The sequence below is a fragment of the Uloborus diversus genome, chromosome 7 (assembly GCF_026930045.1).
Source record: "Uloborus diversus isolate 005 chromosome 7, Udiv.v.3.1, whole genome shotgun sequence".
In the NCBI taxonomy this organism is placed as follows: Eukaryota; Metazoa; Arthropoda; class Arachnida; order Araneae; family Uloboridae; genus Uloborus; species Uloborus diversus.
The window spans coordinates 36,915,168-36,937,868 of record NC_072737.1 but is presented as its reverse complement, the minus strand read 5'-3'; the positions used below and the strand labels follow the sequence as shown (position 1 = coordinate 36,937,868).

General features: G+C 31.0%; 1 protein-coding gene across 2 annotated transcripts in view; it reads left to right on the top strand.

Moving 5' to 3' along the window:
• Positions 1–21,077, top strand: part of LOC129227064 (CCR4-NOT transcription complex subunit 4-like) — a 61,593-nt gene extending 40,516 nt beyond the window's left edge. Inside the window, exons 11-18 of one of the 2 annotated variants that reach the window (XM_054861709.1) lie at positions 2,004–2,147; positions 4,078–4,487; positions 9,157–9,204; positions 12,481–12,735; positions 13,812–13,957; positions 17,840–17,921; positions 20,072–20,179; positions 20,927–21,077. In XM_054861709.1, coding sequence (XP_054717684.1) covers positions 2,004–2,147; positions 4,078–4,487; positions 9,157–9,204; positions 12,481–12,735; positions 13,812–13,957; positions 17,840–17,921; positions 20,072–20,178 — 1,192 coding nt within the window. In that variant the 3' untranslated portion in view covers position 20,179; positions 20,927–21,077. Of the gene's footprint in view, positions 1–2,003; positions 2,148–4,074; positions 4,488–9,156; positions 9,205–12,480; positions 12,736–13,811; positions 13,958–17,839; positions 17,922–20,071; positions 20,180–20,926 lie in introns of both variants that reach the window. The other variant, XM_054861708.1, reaches the window with a different exon arrangement.
• The last annotated feature ends 1,624 nt before the right edge of the window (positions 21,078–22,701 follow it).

Sequence of the window (22,701 nt, the reverse complement as noted above, 5' to 3'; positions counted from 1 at the left end):
AGATCTGGGCCTGCTAATGACTAAAGTTACATGTTTCTGGTGCAAGGGATTATGAGATAGGACATTTTAATTTTGCCTTTATGAACTGGATGAGCTATAAGTTGTACAAAAAAGGCTTGAAAAAGAAAGTTAATTGAACTTGAGATTTAAAAAAAAAATATTAAATAAAAATTAATTAAAAATGGAGAAAGCCAGAGAAAATTAGCCGGCACATATGGAATTTCTAAAACTTCAGTGTCTAATATAGTTAAAAACAAGGAAAAAATAGCAAAATTATTTGATTAGTATTTTTAATTATTGTTTCACTTTCAATAAAGTTAAACAATGAAAGTGAGTTGAACAGAAAGAATATGGGGGAATTACTCTAAAAATGAATACATGGTGCAAGAAATGACAAGAAATAAAAAAAAATCATTTCTGCCCTTTATAAGTTGACCACCTGTCTAAGTTGACCACCAAAGAACTGCACCGCGAGTGGTCAACTTACACAGGTTTCACTGTAATTCTGGACTGGCCCACAAAAAGTCTTTATTTAAACCCCATAGAGAATCTGTGGAGCATTTTAACTAGAAAAGTGTCTAAGGATGAGACACAATATGCAAATTAAGACGAACGGATGTCATCCGTTGAATTGTTATGTAAAAACATTTCTGAATCATTTTTAACTGAACTTTCTGAGTCAGCGACTGGACCATTGATGAGGGTAATTGAAAAAACAGTGATTTTGTAGAGTATTAATTTTTTTCAGGACATATTTGTTTTAATGTTTTTATAATTTTTTTTCATGTTTCACCTGGTACATTTGTGTTAATTTGTGATTTAGCAATTATATTGTAATTTAATTTCATACTAACAGGTTTCTAATGCTTCCTATTTACAAGTAGTCAATTACGTTTGAATTTGCAGTTGATGATTACTTTTGTACATAACACTCATTTTTCAACATGTCCTTATAATTTTTCCCATGGCTGTATTTCTCAAAGTTGTTGTGGGAGGCAATGGGCCACCTCCTGACCCCCTAAATGATGAGCCTATTCAGGTGGCGGTGGCAGTAGTAGAGTCCAACTCGCCACCCTACCGAATCAACTGACCAATTAGGGTGTGATTCATTATGCTGAAGTTCTTTAAATTCTGACTTTGTAACAAATGTTCTAGATCTGATTGTTATTTACTATGAAAACCTTCTGGGTTTTCGTGCTTGCAAATTTCTCATAGCCTCCATCACAAGTTTTTCACATCTCTCTACCGATTTAATGTATTATGAAATATTCAAGAAATGGCAGGACTTTGACAACAGCAATTTTTGTGTGAGAGAAAATATTTCTAGTAACATCCATTAATCAGGTACTCTTGATACTAAGATAGCAGAAAGTCATTTCAATAAATCATAATTTGTGATGACATTTTGAGCAATATGGATTTGTATTTTTATGCAAGCAACACAATATATTAGCAAACTTATGATTACTCAAAGTCTTATAACTCTAATATTCCTTTATCTCAGGGTTTTTATTGGGTCCCAAAGTCTTGAAATGGCCATGGGAACTTTCCATAACTAAAGTAACATAAATTCCAAGTCTTTAGTTGGTCCCTGTTTGAGTCCTTGATAGTTGACTGTACCATTAGTATCAGTTATCAAATCATATGTCGGGAAAGAGATGATAATTTCGCAGAATTGCAAATAAGCCTAAACCAGGTTAGACATTTACTATATTAATTTGCTTTTGCTTTAGGTTTTTTTTTCAATTTTAAATTGAGAATTCTCAATGCAAATAAATTTATAATGCTAAACTGACATAAAAGCCACAAAATAGATACACTTTTCATTTTAAATTTGTGTTAAAAAGGTTAAACCAAATGTTCAGTATTCAGTGCATCTCTACTTAAACCTTTTTTTCGTTTCCTCCAAATATTGTTACTTTATTTGATGATGATAACAATATGTTGTCCGTACATAAAAGTTTTATTTATTCTAGTGCTAATATGAATATTTTAATTTTCAGGTCTAATTCAACTCGGCAGGAGTCTAAAAAGCCTGAAAATCAAGATATTGGCTCTTCTTGTTCGTCTTTAGAAACTTCAGATGGAAGTGAATCCAATGATTGTAGATTATCACCATCAATTTCTCCGAAAGCTACTGAAAAAACGTTAGTTTTATTGTATAAAATCATTAATTTGCTTGTTTTTAATTGTATTGTTTAGAGGAAACCTCTTTGATATGTATAATATAAAGTGTGACTTATTGAACATAACACCCAAATGCCCAAAAGCTTAAAGAACATTTTCAATTTATCCCACTTTGTTATTATTTAGCACTATTGAAAATAAAATAAACTCCTCCATGAAATTAGAAGAATAATATTTATAATGACGTGAAGTTAAAATGAGAAATAGGATGTCAAAAGGTTTCTACAACCCCGAATTTACGTTTTTCTACTTTGAACGTGTTTCACCATTGGTCCGACAGAAAAAGTTGAATCAGGGTTCCACTGTATCTCCAAGATACAGAGGAATTGAAATTTCAAGCACCGATTCAGAGCTATCAAAGATCTTTTCAAGCGTCTTTTGATGCATTGAAAATCGGAAATAAGTCTTTAAAATTTTATCAATAATATTTGCACGCTTTGTATTTTTAATTAAAACTTCACACTATAGAAAATTGGGAACAATTCCAATTTTAACAACATTACAATTGATTTATTTTTTTAAAATAAGAAATGTCTAACATTCGAAAATCAAAATAGCACACGGCTCTTCTTTTCTAGAAATTAAATATTTCATCTTTAGAAGGTTTTTTGTTGAAAAAAGTTTTCCATACTCAAACATTAGCAGGAGGAGTAATTTCTAATGAAACACTTGCTTAATTAATTAAAAAAAGATTTCCAATGCAATAGTTTGTTCGTTTCTACGTTTATTTAAAAATTGATTTTTATTCAATGAAGTATAAGGAAAAGTGTTGAATCTCCCTACCTGTTTTTTGTTTTTAGATACAATTTCATTTCTAGCACAGACTGTACCAAACAATTTTTTTGCAAATTTGCTTCTTAGTTGGCATTTACATATAAAAATATCTTTCGAGTTTTTGTCCTTAGAATCGTTTGATAAGCAATGGGGACACCCTTAATTATTTCTTCTTCATCATTATCATCGAAAGCGGATAGTTAATCTGATATTGAAAGAATTCGTTATGAGATGAGGCATGGGTCCCCAACTTCTGGAAAAATTTCAAGAAGAGTGTCTGCGTCTCTAGTCCTCAATTGTCCTGACGGATGATTGAAAGATCAGAGGAAATCCCTCTCAGTGACAAAGGATAACTAGACAGAATGAAAACAGCTGTAAAATAAATTAATCCTTAAAAATATAAATCTAATTAAAAGTTTGTGCGAGTCTTGTAGATGACAAATTATTTCGATCTGTTTGTATAAAAGCATATTAAGCGGACTTTTTGAAAAAGAGCAACGAAAAATCAGGAATGATTTAACATTATCTGTGTAGCTTATTTCAGGGACCATCAGTAAATGACGTCGGAAGCGGGGGTAATGTATTCAACGAACAACGTCAAATCGGGTTTCCACTGTATTTTGTCTGTTTTTGACCTTAGAAGTATTTTTATCTACACTTATTTAAATTGGCTCCTTTTTTTTCTTTTTTGTTTTAAAGCCATTTAGCAATACATTGTAAAAACTGCACATTTTTGTCATTGTTGGAATAAAGCATGTTAGAATTGTTTTCTAATTTTTATCTGATATGAAAATATTGGAAGTAACACAATTGACTTGACATATGTGACAAAGTACAGTAGTTGAAGTGCATTATTATATGAAAAGCAGATTTGTTTATCATTATTCTAAGTGAATAAAATATGAGGTGCTGCGGAGCACAATGTGTGTTTAGTTTTACAGTAGTTCCTTGAAATTGGTTTGTCTCCTTGGATTTTCTTCTGGTTGCGCTTGAATTTTTTGTTGAAGTCTTCTTGTGCTGCTTTGTGTGTTTTTCTTTCTTTCTTTTTTTTTTTTTTTTTGGTTTTTTATAAATTTTCTTAGTTTTAACTTTTAAAAATCTTTCCAATTTCAGAAGAAGCTCTAAACCATCAACACCTAAACTTGAAGAAAATTCTTCACCTGGTGCAATATCATTCCTTTCTTGTAGCAGCCAAGGTAGCTCTCCTGAAGATTCAAAGTTTAACGAAAGCAATGAAGAAGTCTTTTGTACAAACCCTTTAATTTCAAGAACTGTTGTATTTCCCGGGCAACCTTCATCCCCTGTGCATTCAAAAAACTTTTCCAACGGTCCCGTCAGCCCAACTCCCACGAATAGCACTTTACATTTCTCACCTCAAGCAGTATCCCCCTTCAGCATTCCTCCACAAAAACCCATTCCCTGGCAATCTCCTGTCAGTTCCAGTCGACCAATAATGAGGGGAGCCCGATCAAGAGGATTACCAGAGCTTCACGCATTGTCTTCAAATGAAGTAGCACAAAAAATTGGTAAGTGCTTGATTTATGTATATTTCATGCATGGTCTTGGTTGCCATGGTAACTTGACTTTCCATACCAGTGTGAATGTGAGAAATTTATTATTTTATATATTCTTCAATTCACGCATTTTTTAAGGCATCTTGACCATAAATGTCTTTTTTTTTTTTTGTATACTGCAATTTTCTACATTTGTTTTATAACAAGGAACATTCAGGTTTTTTATCTACATCATCTCGGTCAATAATTGCGTTACTTTAAAGGAATATAGTAACTTAATTATTGCACAAACTTTCCATTAATTTGAGACTTGAAATTTAAAAAAAAAAAGGCAAAATGGTACTACTCTGTGTGAGTTTATGATAAACTGACAAAGTTTTGATTCTCAACTTTTGCCTGGCTCCTGGGACTTGGTCAAACCTTTTCTTTTCCTTATTTTTTGTCTGTGAGATGATTATTTTTTTTAAATAAATGGGCGTCATAATAAAATGAGAAATTTTTTAAACATAAATTTCAATACAATTTTTATGTAGAATTGGGAATCTCTGTTACAATATATAACGGTGTTACATTTCTTGTGTAATGATTGCACTTTTGAAACAAATTTATGTTTTTAAATTTACATACATGAAATATCATTTTTCGTTAACACCACCTATCAAATAACTCAGCTGAGTTCTGTGTCATGTTCTCTCAAGTGTTTTTTGGTAAAACATCTCCTAATTCCAACCCTCCGCCTGTAGAGTAGCCATAAATTACCTTCTGGGTGGGTTTTTTGGCCATAACCACCATTATGTGCATTTTAACTACCTTATTAGGATTGGCATTGTGTGTTGAAACCAAGAGTTCTGGGAAGGAGGTTTTGTCCCCAAAATCTCTCCATGGCAGCACCACTGTATTTCACAAAGCATCTAGAGAACATGGCACAGAATTCAACTGTGTTATGGCATGCATGGTGTTCTGCCAATGTTTATAACACTTAAGATTTCGAAGTAACTGTCAATCAGAACCAACATAATGTTGAAAATGAAGGGGGTTACGCCCACTCTCCGACTAATCTGTAGGGAGCAATTAGAGTTATAATGTTGTAGTTGAGAAAAATGTTAAGACTGAAAGCCCTGTCAATCAGATGTTTTCTTAATGCCCAACTAAAATTCAATTATACTGACGAATAGGCATGTTTGGTCATCATTTCTTTCTTGAACAAACTTATGTTTTTTCTATGAGTGTTCTAAGCACTCATAGACCTGCAATCATGCAGTTTTATATTTTAAGTTTTTAATCTAAGCATATTGATTCTAGAAAATATGCTTGGATTATGAAGTTTACAAAATTAAGTCAGATGTGACCTACTACTGGTAGTGATTCATTAGCTTCTCACTAGTGATGTGGATCGGGTAAATACCCAGCGGGTAGGTAAATATTTTTTGGGTATTTACCCGGGTATTTACCCAAGGTCTGGGTAAATACCCAAAAACTGGGTATTTTACAAAAATTGCAAAAAAGTGAATGGGATTTTTTTTAAAAATCTAAATGTGAAATAATTGGTAAAACTGATAGATACATGTATGTATTACACAGTTTATAATATTTTTTTATTGAAAGACTTGATGAAATCATGAAAGAAACATATGGTGAACCAAAGAATCTTTCTTTTCAATGTCATAATTGGAGAAGTATAAGCAATTCATTATGAACTTCAGGATTTCAAAATCACAATCTAGGTTAGTCACATATCCAAAATGAAAAAAAAGGAAGCATGAGGGATGTTTGGCAGAATAAACTGAGAAGTTATTAAGACTATCGTGTTATTTATTTTATTGATATTTAAGTGATAACATGGAAAATATAGAAACAGTTTTCACATTAATAAGCAAAAAAAAGCAAAATATTCTTTTCTGTTGCCTTGCTCATTTGCATTTGCTCCCCTGTAGGGTGGGAAGGTAAATATTTTTTTGGGTATTTTTCCGAAGGCAGGGTAAATCCCCTAATAATTGCGCATTTTGCAAAAAAAATTTAGGTGGTATTAAAAGGTGACTATTTTCTTTTTTAAACATAGATCCTAAAATAAAAGATTAAAAATTTTAAATGTTTATGTATATTATGTGTGTGTGTATATATATATATGTGTGTGTGATACAGAATACACCTGAACAATTGAACTAAGTTTGGAGGAAATTTCTGCATAAGATATACGTAAATAAATAGTAATAATAAATTGAGCGACATTTCGTCATGCAGGGACATATTACTGCGTTATAAAAGACCAGGATCTTAAAAAATTGATGTTTGCTTTTTTTGTAACCAGTTAATCTTTTTACTTTTTGTAGAATGGCTTTTTATATCTGAAATTTGGCTATCGACATTGATCAGGCATATCCAACACATTTAATGTGAATATCATATTAGATTGCTAAGCTGTTTCACACAATAATAGGGAAGTATCAACCTATCAAATATTCCAATTTTAACTATTGCACAATGTTGACAGGCTTACAAAACACAAAAATTCACCATGGCCGGATTTTTAAAACCAACGATTGATTTTTTATGAATTTTTTAAAGAGCGATGCGCAAAAAAGAGGTGTGGCCTAAAACGTCAGCAGCTGACGTCATTTCCCTGTTCCGATCAGAGCTCCATTTCCATGCCGTGTTGCGCCTACCAGGAGGTGAATAGCACTGTCTTTTTCAGCCTTTTTAAAGCATTTAACTAGCATTTTTTCCATCATGGGGCTAGGATTCACGAAAGGTCAATCCAATAACCTTCCTCAAGTAAAGTCATTCATGGTGTTTGACTTTTTTCAAAAGGACGAGAGATTTAATGTCCTAGAAGTACGGGGAGTGAGACAACAAAGTTTCACCATTGTTATTCTTTAAAATTGTACGTACATATCCGTCTATGTTTGCAGTTCATATTATTCGCATTAGTTTCCCTTATCAAGATTGATCATTTCCATTTGTGTGTCGATGGTTTTTTTATCTGAATATATAAATTACAATGTAAGAGCGCTATTCCAGTTCTTACTTGGCGGCTTTTAATGAGGCGCGCATTTTGTAACAACCCTACTGCAAGTGATTCCAGTACTAAGTTTTAGAGCAGTTTTTGCATGAAAATTTTTCGCTTTGTTGGCAATAAAAGTTGATCTGCTTTTTTTTTTTTGTGGAAAATTGTTTTAAATCCACTAATACATGTTAATTATCCTTGAGTTTTTGTGCAACTTAGCAAAAAAAGGAAAAATATATTTTTTTGCTCTTTTGATAAAAATAATAAATTTGAAAATGGTGTTCATTTCATAAAATAAGTACCTTTTTGCAGGTGAGAAAGGTCTTGTATATATAGAAACGCTTCTGGTGATAAACTGAAAATGTATTTTTAAATTATCAATTTGTAATAGTTAAATTTGAAGATAGTTTGAATGTTAAAAAAGAAAGTATTAATAGTTTTTGCATTGTTATTAAAATGGAAATAGTAATGCATCTATTACTTTCTATTTAAGTTTATTGTGCAGGGTTTAAATTCCTTTGTTTACTTGCATTTTTTTAAAAATATCTCATATGCTTATTAAACATTTATTTATGAACAGTTGTGAACATATATTTCAAACTGTATTTCTCACTTGACATAGTTTTTAATTAAAATGAAGTGCAAATTTTCATTTTCAAATTTTAATTAATAAACACACTTGAAAACACTTCTTTCGAAGATCCTGCTGGGACGGAACAATAACAAATCGCTTGTGAGGAGTTTTTTTAGATGTAGATACGCATCCAGGAACGAAGCAATACTTGTAATTGATTCTACTAGCCATGACAAAGAAAATCAAATTAAAAACAATCGCAGAATGCATTAAACCCTACAGACAGCAAAGGATTTTCACTAGCCTTTTATGCGCGCTGCTGTTAGAAGGCTCTTGTTTTCCCGCGCCTTCCCCCAAAGATCGCCAAGCACTTCTTTGTCCTAGCCAACCCCGCCGCCTCGCAGCGCGGCAGTGACGTCAGTCAAAGGACTTACAAGCAAATGACGTCACTCGCGCGTGAACTTTAAAAAATTATTTTAAAAAAAAGTATTAGTCGTATCGTAAAAATTTTTTCGCAGATGATGTTCATGTATGTTACTCTATCAAATAAAAATAAAATTAGAAAATCGAATACTTCCCTATTCTTTAAATATGTGATCAAAATACAATTTTTGGGTAAAAATGTATATTGTTGGTTGTATGCAGAAAAGTATTTTAGTTGAATATAAATTTTTGAAATAAATACCCGGGTATTTACCCATTTTGGGTATTTACCCGGGTATATACCCTGGGTATTTACCCCTAAAAATAAATACCCGGGTATTTTACATCACTACTTCTCACTCAAATTTTCAGAAGCTTTTGCTTTACAAGCTGTTATTCATTGCATACACATAGTTGAATAATTGAATTTAAGAACTTCCTTTTTTTTCATACCAAAATTCTTCTTTTTCTTACCATAATTCCTTTTTTCTTCCCTTCTTAAATTCATTTATGCCCCTGTACTTATTCAACACACTAACTATAAGTAACAGTGGGGCAATTTTTTCAATTGTTTTCTTATTTTGCTTGGAAAGAAGGTACTTTTCAGTCTTCTGAGCACAGTTTAACTTATTCTTTTATTATTAAATCTACTTGAAAATTGTTCTCTTTTTCTTTTTTAGCATTAGATCCTACTGCAAATGATGAATCTCCATTATCGGATGAACTAGGTCTGTATATTTGTTTTAGCATGTGTAGTTTCTATGCAGGGATCTGTCTAGAAATTTTCCTGCAATTTATTTATTGTAAATATGTACTTATTACGTATAAATGTGTGTGTGTGTGTGTGTGTTTTTTTTTTTTTTTTTTTTTTTGTTTAAAAGATTTACTAGAACAATAGATTTTTTATCGGGAACATTCCAGACATAATAATAAAGCCAATTTCATCCTTTGACAAAGAATTTAATTCTTCCTGAAAATTTATTCCTGTAATAGCAGATATTAATGATTTTTTTAATGAAAAAAACATGGGTTTTCGATTGAATTTTTAGTGAATTAACTTTTTGTAATTGCAATAGTATAGTAGAGTATATTAGTTGCTAGAGACTTTATTAGGGGTCTCCTTTAGTAATCATGAACTTTGTGAAGGGTGTAATTGCTGTTTCTAAAGTTTGAAGCTGATCCATTCAGCATTATTTCTAGTATTCTTTCTCTTTTAATTCAACAGATTCTATTTCATAAATAGTATAAATAAAGCTACATAGCTTTGTTTTTAATTTAAGAAATAAATTCTTTGTTTTATTAAAACTGAAGCATAAATTTAGTGAGTGTATTAATTTGTCAATATTGTTTGCATGTACCTTAACTGCTCATTATTTTCTTTTTCTCCTTCTAAATGTATAAATTTACTTCAGTTTTCAGCTTTATTTGTATTGCTTTAAACCTTTAAAAAAATACACATTACTCGGCATCAGGGAATCAAAAAGCACCTTTTACTGAGTAAATGAAGCAGGCAACACTGACCTGTGTTGTGACTTACATGTGTTGTCTAATTATGCAATTTTCATGAAAGATATTTTCGTAATACAGTCAACACTCTATAGAATGACCTCCTATTACTGCGACCTTTCCGTTATGGCGACCGATACATTAAGTTCCATTTAGTATTCCATAGATGCAACATTATTTTAGCGCCCATTAGAGCGTCTGAACTGAACCGTTCACTCCAATATAACGTTCAAAACATAGTTTCAGTTTTTGTATTATCTTCAGGACTAATTATTCGAAAACTAATATTTAAACATTTTATGTTTCTAAAGGTAAAATATTACCTTTGAAAAGAATTATTTGTTAGTATAGGATCAAAGAAGTGATGAAAACCAAACACAAATAGTAGATATAACGAATTTTTTTTAAAAAATTAAAAAATTGAAAAGCTTCTACAGTTGCAGCATAAAATTTTAAAAAAGAGAAAAAAACTTAAAAAAACTTGTTTTACATTATTTTGTTATCTTGTTAATTTTTTGATTCGCTTTTAAAAGGAAACATAACTGTGAGCAATTATTCGTGTATTTAAAAAATTACTTAATAACATGCCATACCTTATAATGACCTCGTTATAGCTACGGAATTAGGACAACAGGGGTTGTTATAATGAGCTTCGACTGTACTGTTTTTTTTTTTAAGGAAAAACTATAATGTACACAACTTGCCGAATTTAGTTTTGTAGTTATCCTTGGCAAAATAAAAAATTATGCAGCGGGAAAAATGGCATATTTTCAGAAAATTGTTTTGGTGACACAGTTTAATATGTATTTATTTCTATATTCTAACATCTGAAGAATATTCTGAACTTTTCATTAAATTTTATGAAGTAATGAGGCATTGACGGCTACTTTTGGAGGATGTTAAGTCCTTAAAAAACTAAAAAATTAAAATAATAAGAAAACAAAATTGGCATTGTTACTTGCATAAACATAACAACAAACAAAATTTTGGTTTGTAATTTCAGATAATCTAGTGATGGCATTTAGAAGAGGCAACACAATATTTTTTCTTTTTTTAAAACACACGCAGAGAGCTGCTGATAACGACTCATTTCTTCATGAAAATTTTGCAGAATATTCTTTAAATGTTGCTTTATTATACAATAATATGGAACTAAATATATATTACTTGTATAGTGAGAACAAAATGTTGAAAATTTGCTTTTATTTTTGGTTTTGGTTAATTTTGGGCTCCTCTTTAAAAAAAAATGGTACGTGGTGGGAACTTATTGGCTTAAATTTAATTTCAACATACAAGAAACATTCCATAAGTGTTCAAATTTCAGAGACAACTATTTCATCACAGGCTAGTGCAATCAGCAGTGACGGCAACTCAGGGGGGCAAGGGGGGAGACCGCTCCCGCACTTTTTCATTATCAAAGATTGCCTGAACTTTCTTAAAATTTTAATTTGAAAGAAATTCTGGGGAATTACGTGAGCATCATCAGCGATAGATTAAAATTGCAATTTGTAGACTTCAGTTTCGAAAACTTTCCAGGGGAAAACCTGCAAACGTGTTCCCTTCTTCTTGTAACTTCTAAGATGGTCTAAATTTGTATTATTTAGGTTCCAATTTTAGAATTTTTTCCTAGGAGAACCTCCTTGCTTTATGCTTCTTAGGTCAGTAAATATATATGTGAAAATATGTTTCTAAGACTCCAATTACAACATAAATTCAGAGGTAGATCCCCAAATTTTCCTTTGAAGTCGCCAAAGGAAGTCTAAAATTGAATTTTCAGGGCTTTATCAGTTTCAAAGCGAATCTCCGAACTCATTCTTTCTTCATTAAGCCATTCAAAGCCATTTATTAATCCTAAAATAGCGGATTTGAAACGATTCAACTTTGCAAAAATTTCGGGAGAGAATCCGAGCACGACTTGCACCTCAGTTTGCTAAAAATGTCCTAAAATTGCCTTTTTAAGACGCCAGTTTCTCGATTTGTTTTTTTTTTTTTTTTTCAAAAATTACCTCATTTACATCGCCAAAGACAGCCTAAACATTTCTTTTAATATTTCAGCTTCAAACATTTTTCGGGGAAGGGGTTCTGAAGCATTAAGTCACCGAAAGATAGCCAAAAGTGAAATCTTCAGTTTCCAAAAATCCCCCCCCCCCCCCCGCACTTATAATCTACAATGGCCGTCTCTGGCAATCAGCCATGTATTAGTTTTACTTTTGCTGTAATTTGTTTTTTATTATATTTTTGAATACTATCATATTATCTATTATGTATTTTATTTTAAAAATTATTTGAAAATTTTGCATTGTAATTTTGTATTTCTTCAGCTTATAAAGCCTGTGATAACTAAAACGCAGCTACTGAGTTAAAAGTGTCTATTTGAAAATTTATTATTTCTGATATGTATTACTTGTTACATAAACTTCTTAATAATGTGTTATTACTCAAATTACTTCAAATATTTTTTTTAAACTAATTTTTTTTTTTTTATGCATCTTTTTTAGGTTTTGATCCTTGTGAGGTTGCATTATCTGGTCTCCGTGACTTAGTGAAGAAGAAAGTACATGTAAGCGAACAAGAAAGGCTAACTCGATTACTCCTGAAAAGTATTTTACCTCCCTCAGGCGATGTTCACCTTAGACAAAGAAATGGTTTGCATCAAGAATCTAGAAAAAAAGAACAATTGTCAAATTTTATTCCATTGATGAATGGTCTTTCCCCTGTATATTCCAACCCGAAACCTCCGGTCTGTGATATGAGTATGTATGACTTATTGGCAATTTAAATTCAACTTTTAGACTTAACATGAGCTTATAGTTTGTATAGTTTTTTTGGTTTTTTTTTTTTTGCTGAAGAAATGTTTGAGTTTTGTCTGAATTCATCAAGTTCTTTCCCAACTTTTCATGATTTGAGAATACTATAAATCAAATTTTTTCTTCATTTTTATCATAATAAGTAACTCTTTCATAGTTTGGGCCAATCTAACCTGGTAGCATCTTAATGTTATGATTGGTGATTAGGATTTGTTTAGTCTTTATAATCCTGTCTGGTTAGGTTTGTCCCTTCTGTAGTGAGTTTTATTTTGCAAAAATATATTTCAATTTTGAAAATGAAGGAGTCTCTGTTTTTACAATTTGATTTTAAGTAATATTTTGTGCCTAAGGTTTTTAAAAAGTAAGAAAAAAAAATGATTTGAATTCTGAAATTTTGAATTCAAATTATGTTTTTCGCAATCACGAACAGAGACAGGACCCTACTCATTGGAGTTATTGTTTCTAGAAACGGCTCCTGTCCCCCCCCCCCCCCAAGCCTGCCTCTCCTCCTGGGCGGTTACGTGTGCATAGTTGTGTGTGTGTGTGCAATGACAAGTGTGTATGCACGTAGGCGTGTGTGAGGGTATGTGTGTGTGTATGTGTGTGAACATGTGTGTGTGTAGGACATGGACGCCTCCGACCGGGAGAAGCGGATAGCTCAAAACCGGAGCAGCCTCGCCGCACCGCCGCCAGCAGAGGACGGTGGGCGGTGCTGCTGCATGCTTCTAGTCCAAGTTGAAAAAGGCACGGACACCAAAAACGGTCAAATGAGAACAATAAGCAATCGTGATTGCTCAAAAACTTGGAAAATGTAAAATGATTGATGATAAAAAGTTTGAATTGATTAGTTTTGAGATCAAATTGAATGATTACCAATTTGCATGAAGAAAAAAAAACTAATACTCTATCACAAACTTAAACTAATTGCATAAAAATAATTTATTTGATTTGTTTATGTAAAGCAGTATTATGTATGCAAGTGTTACCGTGCTTTTGGTAATATATTTTTCATTCTTTTGCAGATAATCACACGTTTCCCACTTCCATGCCCCCCACATTTCAAAATCAGTTGGCTGGAGCTTTCTCTGTTCCACGTCTCCCAATAAGAAATAACACGTTTCTTCCACCTGTACAGTGGCAGCAACAACCTACTCCCTTACCCACACAAGTATGTACTGTACAATAACTACACAGCTGACATTTTATTTACTAAACCTTTAATTTACAAACAGTCATTATTTTTACCATTTAATTTCTATTTCTGCAAAATTGTGCTTTAAAACATTTTTTCATAAACTGAAAATGGCATTATTATTATTTTATGATGGTATTTCAAAGTAGCTTTTTTGTTAAAAGTTGATAAGTCTCAGTTCAGGAACGGTTGGTTGAACTTAACCTTATCACAGTGTTCGCGCTCAACTATCCGTAACTTGGGTCCCAAGGACCCATTAATGAAATAGATTTGGGTCCTTTGGCGGAAAAAATGAGTCCCTTAAATTTTAAACAGAAAATCTTAGCACATAATTGAATAATATACAACTATTTATACTTAGGGAAAAGAAACTATCCACACAGTTATTTGAAAAAGGTATGAAATAAACTAATTTGGTTGATTTTGCCCTTTTCTTCTGTGATTATCATATGTTCAAATAATACACTTGCAAGATTTAGTTATTTGAGAAACTATTTAGTCAGTTACAATGAGGTAAACTCAAAATTTACTTTAAAGTTGGATTTTACCATGAAATAAAAAATAAATGCCTTTGATTGATCAAGCAGAAAGCACTCCCTTAACCTTTGCTTTCATGAACATTTTTCTAGGTGAAAAAAAGCAAACAGCCCCCCCCCCCCCCCCTCCATCAATTATCAATGGCAATTTCATAGAAATAGAAAAAAATCGCAAGCGAATTAACCCAACGCAAAAATCGCTATCGCAAAAACGAAACATTTTCTCACATGAGTATGAAAATTGCTCATTTGCAATCTTAAATTAGAAAATTGGACTTCATTTTGACTCTTTTAAAATATCTGTGTTGGCTTTGGTGCTACTTTAAAAATTTCGCCATTTTCAAAATGGCGCGATCGATTAATACGCGACTTTTGCAAGTACAAATAAAAATAGCCCCTCAGAAATAGGTGAATTACTAGAAAATGAACTAGGTTAAAGTGCTTTTGTATAAAATTCATATTCATAAGTAATTTAACAAGAAAAATGTTAAGTTCAGAACTTTGTGTTTTGCGCGATCGGGAAAATGTTAGCCATTTTTTTTTCACCCATCCTTTTATTGAGGATGCAAGATAATAATTTTCAAAAGTAATTCTGGTTAGGTGAATGCAAAATAGATAAGCTTTTACTACTCAGTTGTCCTGTATCAATCCTGAAGATTGCATTGAAACCACTCTTACTTTTGATCTTTATTGTTGTTTTCAGGAATTTTCCAAGATAAAAGTTGAGGGAGAACTTATTCTTAGAATACAGTACAATGGGCTATTTATGAACTTGCAATATTTTGCTCCTTGAGCTCTGCCCAGGAGGTCACTGTAAGCTCCAGTCTTATCACTAAAATTCCATTGACTGGTCAACAGTAGGGGTGTGTTTGAATAGCTGATAAAGAGATAGGGTCATTTTAATCCTTTTCTGTTGATTCTCCTGGTCATTGAAGCTTAAAAGCATTCACTAGATAGATCTTCAGCATTTTCCACAATTTTTTTCTGGTTTTTTATCTTTTGGGTGTTCTGGGTCCCTAGGACCCCGAATTTTCGCGGAAGTTGCGTCCCTTTCCCGCGAATTTGCGTAAAAAACCCCGCTATAGCGCGTAAACGCGAACCCTGCTTATCATCTAAATTTTTATGTGTCTGGATTTAGGCATTTTTTCTTTTGGTGCAAAACAAAAGTGAAATGACTAAAAGTATTGGTAAAATGAAATATAGCTTTCAAAATATTGTACCTAAGTAAGCTAATCTTAAAGATTACTTCAATATGAGATGCTTAAACAGGGTGTGAGAAGGGTAGCATGCTAATTACTCGCATTAACTTTGTCTTAGTATGCCTTCAATTTGTTTAACTCAAAATTGGTTTCCATTATATCTTACCATGGAAGTATGCATGCTGTACATAGTACCTAATTTTTGATGCTTTTTCCATTAAAGGGAACTCTTGTTTTTACAAACTGTTTTCATGGTCTCAAAGAGTTTGTGAAGTCAAGTGTCAATTAATGCATTTTATTTATTTTATTTGTTTATTTTTTAAGCTCTTTGAGAGGTTCTTTTTGAGTGGCCTTTAAGTTTAAAATTTTTATTGCAGCTACTCCTTGTCAGAATACCCCTTATTTTGTCGCTCTTTTGGACATATTACTCTTTCTCATTGCAGGATTGAATTTTTGACATCCAAACTGTCCAAAACCCAAATGTCAAAAATCAGTCAAACTCGAATACTGATATTGTTGTCAAATGCATTCATTATTGACAATTTTTTATAAGCACATAAGATTTCCTTTAAAATCATAAGTTTAATTAAAGTAAATTTATGTATTTTCCAGAAATTAATTTGTTATGCTGCAGAAATAGTTATGGATATTAAAACTGTTAAACTCATATTTCAGAGTAGTTCTGCCATTTTTTTTAAATAAATAAGATAATTAGTTGCAAGTAATTTTATCATTCCAAAACTCCTATTCCAGAATATATGTGTTCTTTTTCCTTTTGAATAAAAGTAAGCTTAATCTGATCAGCACTGAATGATTTATTATATATGAAACATTTTTGATAATATTATTTTTATGTGTTTTGTAGTTAACTTTCTGTAAAGCAATATAAATATTCTCTGTTCATAAATGAGCTAATATTTGCTTTAAATGCAATGCATAATGCCTATTAACACTAAGTATTTTTGAACTTAATTGTAATTTAAGCATCTTCAGTAAGATTTATAATATGATATGTTATGATATGCTAAATACCATCTTTCTTGTTTCCCGTCTCGGAATGTACATATTTTCTTCTCTCTCTCTTTTCTTTTATTTGAGCAAAGAAGCAAATGCTTTGCTTGGGTGTTGTAATTTAGATAGTATTTACTCATTTTGGGGGAAATCGTGATCGTAGCGGAAACTCTGGTACACAGTAAAGTTCTCAAAAATTAAGTTGAAATAATGTCAAAAAGTATTCCTACATTCTTTATACGGATAAATGTCAATTGTCAAAGACTAAGAAACAGAAAATTTTATTGTGCCAGTGTAAGATAATTGTAGATTATTTAAAAGCACCTTTTTTAGACATTTTTATAGGATGACAAAACTGCTCTGTATCAGGTTGCATTCCTTCTATTTCTGCATCCTCTTTTTAGAAGGCTGTTGCAGTGGAACCTATGTAAGTTGACCACTTGCGGTGCACTACTTTAGTGGTCAATTTAAGCAGGTGGTTAACATACAGAGGTTGATTTATATGATAAGGGCTAATTCCATGCCTGAAAAAAGTGGACAACTTAGGTGATCAACTTCACAGGTTTTACTGTACTGCTTTTTCTGCAATTTTGAAAGCAATCCTTGGCCATTTAAAAATGCCTATTTTTTTTCCTGTACAACATTTAACTATTTTTAAAAAATCTACAAAAATTGTTCTGAAATAAAATGTTCTTGACAGTTTAAAGTTAATTTATTTTGCTTCATGACTGATACTAAGATTATTTTGCATCATGACAGTTACATAAGTTAATACTTTCTGATCCGAGATTAATACTTAACAGGCAATTAATCTGTTCTGAAATATGAAATAAACTGAGGACTGTTTGAGCATGCTAATAATAACCAGTACTGTTATGATATTTTTGTAGATAAGTTTCTGCATTTATGATTCTTATGTGTAATAAGTATTGGTGAACTTCTTTTGCATGAAATCAAAATTGCATTTTACTTGTATTCATATTGTTCATAATGTATGAATATTATGAGCAACATTATATAATGTTTTATGATAATATTATGACTTATATTTTATTCAACAGAAATGTATCCACTGCTAAATTAAAAGAATTTCAATTTTCTATTTTTTATAGCCTAGACCGGAGTACATCTCTCCGCAAAGTTCTAATTTCTCTCAACCCGGTTTCATGCCATTTGAACAACGAAATTCTGCACGTAAGTTTTGTTTGTTTTACTTTTGAAAGAGCATTTTGTGTGTTAGAAGTCTTACCAACTGAAAATCTAACGCATTTTTAAATATAAAAATTTGAAGATGCCTTGTAATTAACTGAAAATCTTTTGAAGTCCTTGATCAACATTAAAATGTATCCTTAGTGTTTTGAATTTTGTGATTTATTTTGAAAAAGGTGCATTGAAAATGCTTAGCAAAATAGTTTTTGCCATCGTTTTTTGAATAGTTTCTCCAACTATATTTGTACACTCTGAAAATCCAATTTTTTTCCCCTCTGAAAAATCCTATTATTTTGCGAAACTTTTTTTTTTTTGGAAAAAAAATAACTAGTATCAAAATTTAGTGCACTGAGGAACTTGGCAATTTTGATACTTCCACTTAACTGAATTTCCACAATTAACAACCTCCTTTAATGAAAAGATGATTTTTCAAAACTTGCAAACATAAAAACTTGTAAGATAAATACCCCTTGTGTTTGAAAAATAAAGTAAAATATAACCACGGCAGAAATTGCAGATTACTGCAAGACATGTGTTTTGGTGCTTCTAGGAACGCCTTTATCAAATCAAAAAGTAATGAGCTTATGGATGAACAGACATTTTGTCCATAAGCTCATTACTTTTTGCATTGATAAAGGGGTTCCTTGTAACACTGAGACACGTGTCTGCAGTAATCTGCACTTTGTGCTTTCTGACGTTGCTATTTCTTACTTTATCAAGCTTGTACTTTGCCAAAAATTTCCATTCAGCGTTTGAGATAAGTTATTTTAGCACATGCTACCTTTTTTTCTGCTTATTTTATTTTTATGATTTTTACTGTTTTTACATTTTTTCTGAATAATTGATCACAGCAGTCTATCTGCAGCTTCAAATAGTGGCTATTTTCGTGCCCTCCCCCCACCCAATTAAAAATTATTTTCTAGTTGCGCCACTGTTGTGTGTTGTATGTGCGTATATCGTTACAAGATTATATTTTAATTCAAAAAAATGTCTTCCCGTTGTACGCAGAAATTATTACTTGTTTTTAAATTACTGCGCACATATTTATGCAGAATATATGACAAGTGTTCAATAATTTGAAGAAAATAGAGAGTTCGATATTTTTTGCTTTTTCTGCATAAAAATTCTGAATCTGGATGCCAGCAGATTGATATGCAGAAGGGTACACCCGCGCGTAAATCGCTAAGATTTTTTTTTCAACTTTGTTCTTTAATTTACTTATTTTTTAGTTTTTTAAAATTTAGTTTATCTTTTTTAATTTTATTTATTTTAAAGCGAATACTGAGATGTATTTCTAAAAAGTTTAAACATTATAAAAAATATTTAAAAAAATTTTTTTTTTTTAACTGGGGGGGGGGGGGGAGTGCGAGTTCACTAATGATCTGGTCTCCTCACTTTTTCAAGGCACAAGCCGCCACTGGTAAAAGGTTTTGTCTAATGCTAAAACTGTTGTATAAACTGGAACCAAATAACACTTATTCAGATAATGATTGTAAAAAAGTTCCAACTATTCAATTAGTTATAACTAGTCCTTGAAAAATCTCATTTTATCATTGAAAAGTCCATGAATAGTTTGTAAAGAGATTTAAAATTTTGTGTATGAATCATAAATCAAGAGCAGGTAGAGAAAACTTTGATGCCATGATAAAACGTAAATGAAAACTAAATGTTCCAATAATGAAGGATTAAATTTGTGCAATCTTAAGCAATATTTAGTGCTTTGATTTAGAATTAAAAACAGCTTTCAGCTTTTTTTGAAAACAGTTAATATTTGGAAAATGTTAATTTGGCATTAAACTAGATGTTTTTTTAATTTTTTTTATGGCTTTTAAGATAAAATCCTATGCCTTTCTATGATGGAATAATATAATATTTCTGTACTTTCCATGACCATCACTCTTAAAATTATGTTAATTCCAACTATATGGTTTTATTCATTATACAACTACTTCTTTTTTTTTTTTTTTTTTTTTTGTCTGTTTAGCTAATTGAAGGCATTATTTCTAAAATGTGCTGAACAAAAGTTTTTTTATTTAAATATTCTTTGTAGCAAAATGTCGGGTATTATTTTTTGTATTGTTTTTCGTTTTTAAATGTCAAGATTTTCATTAATTTATTATTATTTAACTTCATAGTATCGCCTGCTGAGCTTCAAACTCGAATGCGTATGCAGAGAATGCAAGATTTGTTTCGCAGCTCTCCTCATCAAGTTCCATCAAAACCAAATTTCTCTTTGTTTTAAAGTAAGTTATTTTACTTTTACTGAGCAAGGGATATGTAGTATTGTTTCTTAAACATCATTCGGTTATTTGAGATCTGATTTTGCATTTTTCATTTATGCAATTTAATTTTGTGATGTCAAATATCATTCTTTGGAACAGTATACATGAGGCATTTCTAAATATAACTAGGTATTAAAATTTTCACTATTTTTTTTAGAAGAAGCATATTTTAGCAAACTGATCTGCATCTTATCTTGCTTAAAATAATCTATAGGATTGGGCTCTTGTGACTTCAGTATAACGTTTTCTAAGTTTTGAATTTTTGGAAAATGTACTTCAATCCTTCATGGCTTGCAAGAAATGTCTTTAATATAGTTAATGCTTTGAGTAATTCTGCTTGTGTCATCACCTCACTTTCAGCATCATTGAATGAAAATTTTTCTGGTGAAAGACTTTTTAAAAAATAATAAGTTAGTAGTAAAAGTGCCTTTTTCGCCAATAAAAGATTGTATGCTACTGTAAATTTTCGAGCAGGGTGCCACTGAAATCATTCTAAGAATGTCAAATACTTCTTATCATATATTCAATACAGCATAACATGGAATTCCTATTCAATAGCAGTGACTTAAAAAAGTGACCTTATATCAAGGTTTACTCCTATGTTTTTCAACTACATGTCAAGTGTGGTTCTTGTAATATTAATGTTTTCAAATATTTGTTGTTTTATTTTGTCAATACTTTTAAATTTTCATATTTTCTCTTTTTCAGGATGTTCTAAGTGTTTTCTTCTGTTCAAGTATTTACCTGTATTAATTAAATTGTATATTTTACTTATTACTTATGAACAATGGCATTTTTTTCAAATTAAAAATTTGTGATATTGATAGAAACTTTTGTTAAATAAAAAATATTTTGTGCAGAGTAGACTCCATTTTATTTATTCATGTTTTGCTACAATTATTTCTTTTAATAAAAATTATTCAACTAATTGTCTGCTTTGAGTGTTTTTACATACACCTTATAAAATGTGCATATTGTAGTATACTTTTTAAGTTCACGAGAACTTTCTTGAAAACTGAAGGGATGTAATTGTTAAGCCACATAATTTTTGTACTTATTGTTTTTTTTTTTATTATCATCATGCCTCTATCTAGGATTTTTTCTCTACAGTTAGATTTGCTATGTGTTGTTTTTTTGCAACAAAAATTTACTTAAATAAAATAGTCTGAGGAATAATTGAAAATGTTGACTTATTTATCATAAAGTTTAACAAAATTTCTTTTTTTAATCCCGGGGTTGGCGCAGGTTACATTTGTTTTAACATTGGTCTCTATTTTCCCTTGTAAAAAATATTTTGCTACTTACACTAGTGATGATGTCTTCATGGATGTATTTTATCGTTTTTTCTTACCGAAACTAATTGTGTGGATCATTTCATGTTTATTTTTCAACATTCTTTCTGTGACATTCCAAGGTATTTTTGACATTTATGTAGAGTCCGTAACGTGACCTTTTTTGCCATAACTTTTTAATTTACTGTTTTGATTAGCATATTATTTTATTTTGATCTTTTCCTACCAACACACCAGCTCAAATTAAAATAATTTGCAAATCAAACGGTAAATTAAAAAGTTATGGCAAAGAAAGGTCATGTTACGGACTCTACATAATGTCCAAAATACCGTGGAATGCCCCTTCTACTAACTGTGATTACGTTTGGGATAAAAATGTTCCCTGTTGTGCAGTCTTTCTGCATCCTTTGCAATAATCAAATTTCATTCATTTCATCTGTTATTAAACTTCTTTATTAGGCAAATAAGTAACATTTTAATTTCACTAAAATCTTATCTTTAATGGTATAAATGCAACCTTTAAAATGCTATAAATTGATCATGAAATCAGTTTAAATTTTATTCAGGTATATTTTTATTTTACAGTTCAAACTAGTTTTTAAAACAGTAAATATAAAAACATTAATGAAGTGAAATCTCGTTGAAACATATACAACGCAATATCTGTCGACAAAATAAATTTTTATTAAATTGAACAAAATTCGTGCTCTATTGATGTTTGTTGCAATGTTATTTCACTACATAGTAAAGAAATGCATTCTGTTTCTACAGATAAGAAATATAGTTGAAATTTTCATTTTCCTTCTTTAAAATGTCATAGGGTGGTGAAAGATCAGGGAAGAGTCAGGGAACTTTATTAATCAGTTAAATATCTGAGAACTTCAAAAAAATAACAAAAAATCAGGGAAAGTTAATTTAATGATGGAAGAAAAAAAAATGTTTTCACTTTGCGAAATTAAGTACCCTAATTTTTTAAGCATTTCCGTCAATTATTTGTTAAAAAAAGTAAAATTAATGAGGGCGATTATACACTGCAGCATTATTTGTGCATCTTTTTTTCTGCAAGGTCAAAGTATTGAATGTCAAATAAAAAATCAACTTGCTTTTTTGCCATTGTATTATTTGCTGTCGCCTCAGATTTCACCATGGGTTCTTTCAGACTAAAAAATTCTGTTATTTTAAAACCGAATT